This window comes from Anomaloglossus baeobatrachus, chromosome 1 (assembly GCF_048569485.1).
Source record: "Anomaloglossus baeobatrachus isolate aAnoBae1 chromosome 1, aAnoBae1.hap1, whole genome shotgun sequence".
Taxonomy (NCBI): domain Eukaryota; kingdom Metazoa; phylum Chordata; class Amphibia; order Anura; family Aromobatidae; genus Anomaloglossus; species Anomaloglossus baeobatrachus.
Genome location: NC_134353.1, coordinates 62,967,834 through 62,979,952, shown reverse-complemented (window position 1 = coordinate 62,979,952; position 12,119 = coordinate 62,967,834). Strand labels below are relative to the sequence as shown.

The window sequence follows — 12,119 nt, the reverse complement described above, 5'->3', positions numbered from 1 at the left end:
TATTCGGTGGGTTTCCTGTCCTTGTGGGGGCATGATCTTTCTCTCGTGTGGTGGTATCATGGGGGGAAAGGAAAATCTTCGTACTTCAGCACAAGACATTTTAGCTTCCAGCTTTTTGAGAACTGTTTGGGGAAGGCCCTTTTCTATTCTCACAACTGTGCCCAGTGCACATGGTCCATAAAAGGACAGGTTGGGGAGGGGGTGGGGGGTGTAAGCGTCGTGGAAAAACATGAGCGGGTACACAGAGCTCAAACGCCAACCAACACCTTTGGGAAAAACAAGAAGTGAAATTGTAAATCGGACCTCTGACTTCCCAAATGTTCTTCCTGGATTAAAGGGACCCTGAAACCTTCCCCCTTTAAGGGGGCAAAAATTCCCAGACACTTCCAAAATCCTCTAGAAATCTTTCCCAGAAGAATGGGACCTATTAAATCTGCAAAGGAACCAACTCCATATTAATGTCTATGGATGTGTAATGTGGAGGGTGCACATACTTTTGTTCATAATCTGCTGCCAAGTTGTCCTCCATATCCACAAGCTCTGTATGACCTCTCCCCCATCACTGATTGTGTACACTGTGCATAGGCAGAAAGCTGCTAAACAGTGGTGGACATGGGGTTATACAGGGCTCAGCATTCAGAGAATTGCTAGATCTGCAGCAGATATCAGATAGCAAGCAACCCAGTGACATCGCTGGAATTTGGGGGGTCTGCCCCAAGATCATGCCTCTCTCAGATGGGGGAGCAAACACTTGGTAACAGATTCCCTTTAACGGCAGGAGATCTGAAAGCTGAAATGCCGCCATACGGTTCCCGTGAACAGGTTTTATACATCTTTAGGAAAAATAAAACACACCAGACACAGATTAAGTAATGAAAACTCTATTCTTACAGCTCATGAAAAACAAAAATAAAAAAAATAAGATACATTTTTTTGTATTGAGTTCAAGTTGAAGTAATGATAAAATAAAGGCATTATATGTAATAAAGTGCGTCTTTCATTGCTGATGAACAGGTTTTTTTTTTTTTTTTTTTTAACCAACTTCAAAACAAATGGGATGTAAAGTCCGGATTCTTCAGTATGCGAGTTGCGACTATATCCAGTCTCTAATACCAGCCTACGTCTTATACAGATTTCTTCTCTTCCTTCTTAAAACCAGGACAAATATATAACGAGAGCTCAAAGATCTACAGTTCAACCTATTTTCTAAAAGCACGCTAAAAGAGAGGTGTAGACGGATTTAAAGGGGCCAATCTATGCCAATTTTTCCCCCCTCTGAACATCTAAAAAGTGATGTCTGGGATTAGAAAATACACAGCTGTTATGAGTTTTGCAACATTCACACAGACGGGGGCCCGCGGGGTCCCACCGCAGACGGGGGCCCACGGGGTCCCTCCGCAGACGGGGGCCCACGGGGTTCTTTCCCCCAACTTGACAGTCTCAGAAGCTGATGAAACCCACAATCCATCCGTAGTAATGCAGCTCAGCCTCATTCATGGAGCTGAAATGCAATACCGGACACAACCCATAGCCAAATGTGGCGCTGTTGCTTCAAGAAAGCAGCCATGTTTATTTAATCCTAGGCAAAATTTCTTAAAAAGGAACCCTTTTGGAGGGTACACCATGCGAAAGAACAGATCTGTCGTTAAGCTTTAGCTGAAAGTTCTTCTTGATTTTACATCTTAATAAATCCAAACTTCTGTCCTGACTGATTTCATTAAAGATCTTTATAGAGGCCGGAGCGTAAAGGAGTTATCCACTACTCTGATATTGATGGTCTATCCTTAGAATAGGTTATCAATGTGTAATCAGCCGGGGTCCAACACCCGGCACCCCGCCGAACAGTCGTTATCTGTCCCAGTGGTGGCAGCAAGGAGCCAGAAATGCTCAGTTTTGGAGCTGCCCCGTCTTCTGATAGCGGCCCCTTACTGCACATCTGCCTCCTATTGATTAGAATGGGAGATAGATATGCAGTACCCGGCCACAGCTGCTATCAGAAGACGGAGCAGTTCCGGAACTGAGCATTTCCAGCTGCCTGCTGCCGCCGCCAGGACCAAGAACAGCTGATCGGCGGGATATATCAGACCCCAGCCGATCAGACATTGATGACCTATCCTAAGGATAGGCCATCGTTGTCAAAGTAGTGGACAACCCATTTAAGTTTGCTTTAGGCAATACATTTGGAGACACATCAGAATTATAAACTTTTTTTTTTACTAGTAGTCACCACCGGGGGGAGCCTAGGAGCATACGGCTATTACTTTGAGTAAGCGTCGTGGAAAAACATGAGCGGGTACACAAAGCTCAAACGCCAACCAACACCTTTGGGAAAAACAAGAAGTGAGATTGTAAACCCGACCTCTACCCAACATCAGTGTCTAACTTCCCAAATGTTCTTACTGGATTAAAGGGACCCTGAAACCTTCCCCCTTTAAGGGGGCAAAAATTCCCAGACACTTCCAAAATCCTCTGGAAATCTTTCCCAGAAGAATGGGAGCTATTAAATGTGCAAAGGAACCAACTCCATATTAATGTCTATGGATGTGTAATGTGGAGGGTGCACATACTTTTGTTCATAATCTGCTGCCAAGTTGTCCTCCATATCCACAAGCTCTGTATGACCTCTCCTCCATCACTGATTGTGTACACTGTGCATAGGCAGAAAGCTGCTAAACAGTGGTAGACATGGGGTTATACAGGGCTCAGCATTGAGAATTGCTAGATCTGGAGCAGATATCAGATAGCAAGCAACCCAGTGACATCGCTGGAATCTGGGATCTCTGCCCCAAGAACATGCCTCTCTCAGATGGGGGAGCAAACACTTGGTAACAGATTCCCTTTAACGGCAGGAGATCTGAAAGCTGAAATGCCGCATACTGTTCCCGTGAACAGGTTTTATACATCTTTAGGAAAAATAAAACACACCAGACACAGATTAAGTAATGAAAACTCTATTCTTACAGCTCATGAAAAACAAAAATAAAAAAAATGATACATTTTTTTGTATTGAGTTCAAGTTGAAGTAATGATAAAATAAAGGCATTATATGTAATAAAGTGCGTCTTTCATTGCTGATGAACAGGTTTTTTTTGTTTTTTAACCAACTTCAAAACAAATGGGATTTAAAGTCCGGATTCTTCAGTATGCGAGTTGCGACTATATCCAGTCTCTAATACCAGCCTACGTCTTATACAGATTTCTTCTCTTCCTTCTTAAAACCAGGACAAATATATAACGAGAGCTCAAAGATCTACAGTTCAACCTATTTTCTAAAAGCACGCTAAAAGACAGAGGTGTAGACGGATTTAAAGGGGCCAATCTATGCCAATTTTTCCCCCCTCTGAACATCTAAAAAGTGATGTCTGGGATTAGAAAATACACAGCGGTTATGAGTTTTGCAACATTCACACATACGGGGGCCCGCGGGGTCCCACCGCAGACGGGGGCCCGCAGGGTCCCACCGCAGACGGGGGCCCACGGGGTCCCACCGCAGACGGGGGCCCACGGGGTCCCACCGCAGACGGGGGCCCACCGCAGACGGGGGCCTGTGGGGTTCTTGCCCACCAACTTGACAGTCTCAGAAGCTGATGAAACCCACAATCCATCCATAGTAATGCAGCTCAGCCTCATTCATGGAGCTGAAATGCAATACCTGACACAACCCATAACCAAATGTGGCGCTGTTGCTTCAAGAAAGCAGCCATGTTTATTTAATCCTATTTAATTTCTTAAAAAGGATCCCTTTTGGAGGGTACACCATGCGAAAGAACAGATCTGTCGTTAAGGTTTAGATGAAAGTTCCTTTTGATTTTACATTTTAATAAATCCAAACTTCTGTCCTGACTGATTTCATTAAAGATCTTTATAGAGGCCGGAGCGTAAAGGAGTTGTCCACTACTCTGATATTGATGGTCTATCCTTAGAATAGGTTATCAATGTGTAATCAGCCGGGGTCCAACACCCGGCACCCCGCCGAACAGTCGTTATCTGTCCCAGTGGTGGCAGCAAGGAGCCAGAAATGCTCAGTTTTGGAGCTGCCCAGTCTTCTGATAGCGGCCCCTTACTGCACATCTGCCTCCTATTGATTAGAATGGGAGATGGATATGCAGTTCCCGGCCACAGCTGCTATCAGAAGATGGAGCCGTTCCGGAACTGAGCATTTCCAGCTGCCTGCTGCCGCCGCCAGGACCGAGAACAGCTGATCGGCGGGGTATATCAGACCCCAGCCGATCAGACATTGATGACCTATCCTAAGGATAGGCCATCGTTGTCAAAGTAGTGGACAACCCCTTTAAGTTTGCTTTAGGCAATACATTTGGAGACACTTAGAATTATAAACTTTTTTTTTTACTAGCAGTCACCACCGGGGGGAGCCTAGGAGCATACGGCTATTACTTTGATCCTAACAATAAAAATGTATGCAGTTAGCTCCCTCTGGTGGAGACAGCTAGTAGTCAATATTTTTATCTATGTTTATGAAGGCTATTTGGAGCAGATTTCACACGTATAACATTTACATTCCCAGTACAGACCACTTATGCAAGAACTTAGACTCAGATGACTACAGGGCAGGAGATCCGTGTCTAGTCATGATGTGCATGTCGGGCGGGTGAAATCGGGCTTTGGGTACACTCACACGAGAGCATGAATCGGACGAGTGCAATGCGAGAAAATCTCTCATTGCACTCTGACCAATGTTAGTCATTGAGGGAGAGCAGATGGTCAGCTTTTTCTCATCCAGATTCTGTAGTATGTTGCAATTGTCAGCGAGAGCAGTGTCACCCGCACCCATACAAGTCTATGGATGCGTGTGAAACATCGGACTGTACTCTGATGATATCTGAGTGCAGTGCCATAATCACATCATCTAACAATGTGACAATGGAGGAGATGCAGAGATTAATCCCGCCCTCTCCTCCATAGCTGTGATCTGACCACAGTCGCATGACACCCGGCTCATGCTGGCAGCACAGCTGGAGCCAAGGGTCATTAGCATATCAGATAAAATGCACTCGCATCGCATGCTATACGTTCGTGTGAATCCAGCCTTAGACCCTTTTTTAGACGTCCGTGTTTAATCAGGTACAAGCCACATGCATCGGTATGGTCATACGTGTGTCATCTGTGTTTGCATACGTGTGACATGTACCGGAGAAAACAAGGGTCTTTGAAATTCAAAGGTTTTCTATATTCACCTGTATCCAGTGCTGTTTTCTTCGGCTCTGCTGCCTCCTGCTTTTGACCCACGCTCATTATATTCATTGATTATTCCCTGCACTGAGGACCTGGAAGCCGGAGCATCACGGGGACAGCGCCGCCGAGGACAGGTGAGTATCCAGCAAGCAGTGTGTGTGCAGTGATGTCCAGGAGGTCATCGGAGTCCCCAATGAACTCTGATGACATCCTGGTGACACTTCCACGACATCTGCGCTACAAAGGGTGACTTCACGGGTTCATCAGAGTTCATTGGGAACTCTGATGACCTCTGAACGTCACTATATTCACTTGTTGCTTGATGAATACTGACCTGTCCCCGTCCCCGCGATGCTGTCCCCAGCACTATCCCTGTGATGCTCCGGCTTCCACGTCCTCCGTGCAGTGAATAATCAATGAATATAATGAGCGGGGATCAGAAGCAGGAGACGGCAGAGCCGAAGGAAACAGCGCTGGATACAGGGGAATATAGAAAGTCTTTTTATTTCAAAGACTCGTGTTTTCTCTGGTACGTGTCACACTGATGTCACATAGATCCCATCAGTGTGCGATCCGTGTGTGCGTGCAGGGCCACGAGGGGGGTCACATGGTCCGTGTGAGGAACACCATAGAATAACATGGGTACATGGTCCGTGCGAGGAACACCATAGAATAACATGGGTACGTGTGGCATCAGTGTTAAAAACGGATGTCACATCTACCGAAACACGGACGTCTGAAAGGGGCCTTAGAGAAACTTCCTTAACACCCCATATAAAGAGAAGTAAAGACAAATCAGTCAGCACAGTAAAAAGATCTATAAAACGCGTGGGGTTAATATTGTACATAGATAACCTACGATCCCACCCAATACATATTTCTACTTTTCGCAGTAAGAAAGTTCAGAAAGGGGGAAGGGCTGGGGGAAAGAGGAAAAAAAAACCCAAAAACATTTGCGGACGGTGATTTCTATAACAGCCATCTAACAACCATCTCCCTGACCCGGCGCACATACATTGATTAGCCACATCGCCCAGGCCTAAATGCAATGGTGTGGAGTCCCAGAGGTATATGACACCATGGAATAGTAAAAAATAAAAAAAAAAAAAAAAAAAAGGGAAAGACCTGCCTTTTAAAAGAAAAAAAAAATCCCCTCTGAAAGGAGGAGAGTCACTCAGACACTTGAGATGACAATGCCGCCAGGCCTAGGATTTACATCATCCTTAAAAGCAGATGGGGGTGGCTCCGCTGACGCGTCGGAGCGTTTTGCAGACCCATCTCAAAAAAAAAACCAAAACAAAAGTTAAGGTGGGAGCCACACTTGTAGCCAGGTGAGGTAGCAACTGTACATTTGTAAAACGAGTACACTGACTGAGTAAGTGCATTCTCACAGTCAAAATGCAGTCATAATGTTAAAAACGTGCTTAAAAAAATCCAAAAAACTAAACAGTTAACTGTTTTTCTATCAGGACATTTGGCTGTGTGAATGTGATGAAAGTGGTATTTCTAAGACCAGTGCACGGTGTCACTATTACTTTGCCTGGTTTGTGCATCCTAGTGCACGCAGCACCGCCGTTAATGAGACCTGTGGTGCAAGTTGTGTTGGCATAGTCATTACTTGGCCCTGTGAATGTAGGGCCATCATCGTGGGTGTCTATGCAACGCAGAGTGCGCGCTACCAGAGCTGGTGGGTGCAAGGTCGGCACGATGCAACCTAGTGCACTCAGTGTGGTCAGACTGAGTTCTGCGCACGCAGCACCACTAATAGTGAGCTAGTTGTGTATAGACCGCTATTATTAAACCTGCTGCATGCAACGTGGCATTGTCGAGCCCGTTACATGCTTCGCGGCATTGAATCTGGTGCACGCAATGGTGCAATTGAGCGTGTGGAACGCCATGCCTCCACTTTTGAACCCAGTGCATGTGCACGCTGCTATTGAGCATGTGGCACATCACGCCTCCACTATTGAGCATGTCGAATTCCACATCTCCACTATTGAGCCCAGTGCAAGCAGTGCTGTCAAACTTCATTCCTCCACTATTGAGCCCAGTGCACGCAGACGTTGCTATTGAGCATGTAACGTCATGCCTCCACTATTGAGCCCAATGACCGCAACGCTGCTATTGAGCATGTGGAACGTCATGCCTCCACTATTGAGCCAAGTGCATGCAGCGCTGTCATTGAGCATGTGGAACGTCATGCCTCCACTACTGAGTCCGATGCACACAATGCTGCTATTGAGCATGTGGAACGTCATGCCTCCACTATTGAGCCCGATGCACACAGTGCTGCTATTGAGCATGTGGAACACATCATGCCTCCACTATTGAGCCCGATGCACACAGTGCTGCTATTAAGCATGTGGAACACGTCATGCCTCCACTATTGAGCCCGATGCACACAGTGCTGCTATTAAGCATGTGGAACGTCATGCCTCCACTACTGAGCCTGATGCACACAGTGCTGCTATTGAGCATGTGGAACGTCATGCCTCAACTATTGAGCCCAGTTCAGGCAGTGCTGCTATTGAGCATGTGGAACGTCATTACTCCACTATTGAGCCCGGTGCACACAGTGCTGCTATTGAGCATGTGGAACGTCATGCCTCCACTATTGAGCCCAGTGCACTCAGCACTATCATTTATGAGGCCTTGTAGCAAAAGCCCTAATTAGAGAAAGAAAAAAAAAAAAACTTAAAGAAAAATCTAAGTATTGTGTTAAATGTACCTATATGTTGGAAAGAAAGGATAACGCAAAGAACCTTCAGGACTAGTAAAGAATATATAGATTTCAAACAATGGCGGAGCCAATAGTGTCTTGTTTAACTAAAAGATAAAATATCTGCTGTAATGTTGCACTGTTTTCCTGTAAGCGGCTTCAGTTGTCACCTATCACACACAAGCCTTCCCACTGGTGAGGAGTATAGCGGTAATGCAGTGTAAGGGTGGGCGTCTTATTACACGGGGGGAGATGACGCATGAGGAGCTGGCGATCAGTGCAGGCGCAGCCTCGGCTGCAGAGGATGGCTCAGTGTGTATGTGCTTTCCTGATTCGGGGGTGGGGGGTGTAGATCACATCGGTGTAAAGCAATCATTGGGAAAGGCTTCCGTTTCCCTCCCCCTATTATATGGTTATTCACACTCAGTCCTATGTACAATAGTGTTGCAGTCCGCTAGTTATCTGCTCCTCAGGCTCTTTTTACACTTGGTTTTCGAGTGCTCGCTCGGCATACATTCAGCTTGTACTTCAGTGAACTCGGCCGGATCGTGTTCCTCACAGCAGAGTTTGCCCTCCGCCGTCTTTCTGAACAGTCCATCCTCGTTGTGATTTTTGCAAAAAGAGTTTGGACACAGGCTGCAAAAGCTCACCGAAGCCTTTCCACAGACATCGCAGTGATGCCACGGGCACTCCCACTTGCCTGTAAGTAAAGGGTACATCAATTAATAAGGTTACTTTATTAATCTCATAGTCCAAATCTCCTGCACCGGCAGTTTCTGGCTTCCTCCAACCACCACTAGAGGGAGCTCTCTGCACACTAGTCAGATCTAAGGAATATAAAGTGTATGCAGTGAGCTCCCCCTACTGGTGACTGAAGGAATATAAAGTGTATGTAGTGAGCTCCCCCTACTGGTGAGTGCAAGGATCTAAAATCCTACAGTGTCACATCAGGTCTATCAGATACACAGGGACAGATATAAATACAGGGATATCCAAAAGGTTAAAGTAATCTGAAAGCAGCATGATAAAAGGGGCAGAGACCCTGATTCCTAGTGCTGAATCCCTTAGTTTACTGGGTGCAGCAGTTATGACGGTGTTACAGTTTACTCTGCTGCAGATCTAGCAGTTCTCTGAATGCTGAGCCCTGCATAACCCCGACCACACCACTGATGCTTTCTGTATACCCAGAAAAGGAGAAGGAAACACTCGGCACTATTCAGCCGCCTCACCGCTCATTCCACTTAATCCAGACTTCTCAACGCACTATATGGCAGGAAGTCCATGGAGCCATAGTAGAGGTGCTCTTTCCAATAGACAACAATCCACACAGTCCATAAAAGTAGAGGCAGAAGGCACTCACCAGATAAACTTTAAACAAGATGTTTTATTCAACCATCAGGTTAGGGGGGGGAATGGGTGTGGGGGAGGTAGGAACACACAATCCGTAGGGCGACGGCCGTTTCGCGTTTTAAAGACGCGAAACGTCCTCGTCCCAACGGATTGTGTGTTCCTACCTCCCCTACACCTACTCCCCCCTAACCTGACGGTTGAATAAAACATCTTGTTTAAAGTTTATCTGGTGAGTGCCTTCTGCCTCTAGTTTTATGCTTTCTGCATACATTGCATATACAGATAGCTGAAAATCAGTGATGAGGCGTGGTTGGATCAGGAGGTATGAGACACCCAAGTCCTGTAGTGATAATCTCCTGATGATAAAATACATTGATTTTATTGACACCGCCTAGTAAATGACATCCCTAGAGTCAGGATCTCTGCCCGTACATAATGCTGCTTTCAGATTACATAGCAAAAAGCTACAAACAGATTCCCAGCTAATGTGGTGTCTCCTAGTGGCAGGGCGCATACCCACAGTCCTGTGACCCCCATGCTGCCATTTTTTTTTTTGTCACTTTAACTGGCAGTGATAGGGGACGTCAACTGCCATGGCCAACCAACATCCAGGCATTATATTGCGGGAGAGGGCAATGTATGGCCTACTGGAATGGTGCCATTTAAATGCCGCTGTCAGGGACTAAGAGTGTGTAACAGCGCGCACCTGCATGGTATGGAGCAGATACCGGCGCCATACACCCCTGCAGATCTAATACAGATAGGCCATCAATCTGAGAAGACCGGATTAGTCAGCGCAAAACTTTCGAAGGCCAATGCTCACATTTTAGAAGAATATGTTGGGAATTACTCACCGAACGGTCTTTTGTCGAGGTCGAGACAAGAGAGGTGGTAGGTCTTTGTACACAACTTCCTGTCGCAGAGGATTAGCTCGCCCCCATCCATACAGCGGAAGCAGTAATCCTCAGATTCCTTCTTCCCATCGCCTTTAGTCCGGCGTTTTTTCGGCTTTTTCTTGGCCTTCTTGGCTTTTTCTTCATGCGATGACGCTGTTGAATTCTAAAATATCAGTGACACAGATGTGTTATTGAGCTTTGGAGCCGAGTCAGGCCCGCCGACCTATTTCGCTGGGTGCGGACTGCCACTTCTGACAATGTGATTCCAGGTTGTCAATAGTTAAGTCACATCCTACAGGCTGGTAATTGTCGTAATGTGCCAGGTGTATTTATGGGTATGGGGGGACGCTAAACAACGCGGGTTTGTGTTTGATGAAGATCAAGACACCCTGCAACCCTGTCACTGAAAAGTCACCATACACTTGTCACGTACTGTCACCTTACCTAGTGCATTTAATTTGCATCCTCCGCATTTTGGTCCACCTGAATCCAGGATGGCCACTGCAGAGACATGGGGAGAAAAGGCAAGTCTGATCTGCGCCTACGCAGCACAGGAGAGGTATGGTATTAACAGAAGAACAGATGGCCCATCTCGGTGGTGGCGGCAAACTGTGGGCACTAGTTAGGGGTCTATACATGACAAATGTACAGTCACTTTTCAATGCGGAGCTACAGGGGTTGTCCTGTTCAGATGTGGCGTCGGCTAGTGCTGCTGAGCTCCACTGACGTATACAGGGCAGAGATGTAATACCGTCTTCCCCTCTGTTCACAAGTGAGACAATGCAGCTGGACAAAAGCCGCCATGTTTTACTGTCACTAGATTCATGCTGCCCTCACTACATGGATTTTCCCTGCATGGTCTCCTCCTACGTAGACAGATTGGTGAAACACGGACCCGGCTTGAGCTACAACACCCGAGTCTCCAACCACCTCATATGGGTCTATGAGATGGTGAACTCCGGTCAAAAGACCTACAAGTCAGGCCAGATACTGCGAGTAGACCGCAGTCATGGTTTCATAAAGTTGTGCAAGAGGTATTCTTAGCTGGAAGGATTGAGCAATCACACGGCAGCAAAAGAAGCCGTCATCAGTTATGTATGGAGGCATTAAAGAGGTTGTCCACTACTTTTACATTGATGGCCTATCCTTAGGATAGGTCATCAATGTCTGATCAGCCGGGGGTCTGCCCCCCCGATCAGGTGTTTCTGGAGCTGCCCCGTTTTCTGGTCAATATGAGGCGGATGTGCAGTACCAGGCCACAGCCGCTATCAGAAGACGGAGCAGCCCCGAAACTGAGTATTTCCATCTTTCTGCTGCCGCCACCAGGACCAACTAATGGGCGGGGGAGCTGGGTGTAGGACCCCAGACGATCAGACATTGATTACCTATCCTAAAGATAGACCATCAATGTAAAAATAGTGGACAACTCCTTTAAGAAAAAAAGAGCAGAACCATCTTACACCCCGAGAACAAATGTCATGTGTTATCCCCGTCCGGCGCTTATGACTTACGGTATATACAGGCACATTGGGAATGAATATAAACGAACCTTGGGCCGATCTCCAAGGAATCCACTACAATTCGGAGCCCCACATCTACAGACTGTCTTCTCATTTCCCAGGCAATCCAAATTGTAGTTGAATGTTAGCTCTTCTCCTGCAAAATTAATACATATAGAAGTTCATTACACGATTTGACATTGGACCCTTCTATGCCGCGAACAACCAGCACTGAGAAATTCCACGACAAACAGCCTGGCCATATTGGAGAGGTTTTAGAGAAAGAAGGTCAATGGAAATAACCTTAAAGTGATGGCATATCCTAGGATCAAACGGATGCGAGACAATGTGCAGTCTGATCACTGGGAGCCACAACGAGACCAAGAACAGAGCTCGGAAATATCCGACAGAATGGAGCAGATTCGTGCAGACGTGACTGTCTCATGAAGTCACAGACAATGG

The 12,119-nt window shown here is 46.5% G+C and overlaps 1 protein-coding gene across 1 annotated transcript in view; it reads right to left on the bottom strand.

Moving 5' to 3' along the window:
- Nucleotides 1-5,269: 5,269 nt before the first annotated feature.
- The window catches only part of NSD2 (nuclear receptor binding SET domain protein 2), a 235,518-nt gene continuing 228,668 nt past the window's right edge, over nucleotides 5,270-12,119 (bottom strand). Inside the window, exons 21-23 of the mRNA XM_075346808.1 lie at nucleotides 11,708-11,814; nucleotides 10,117-10,321; nucleotides 5,270-8,612 (exon numbers count right to left, since the gene is read on the bottom strand). Coding sequence (XP_075202923.1) covers nucleotides 8,371-8,612; nucleotides 10,117-10,321; nucleotides 11,708-11,814 — 554 coding nt within the window. The 3' untranslated portion in view covers nucleotides 5,270-8,370. The remainder of the gene's footprint in view (nucleotides 8,613-10,116; nucleotides 10,322-11,707; nucleotides 11,815-12,119) is intronic.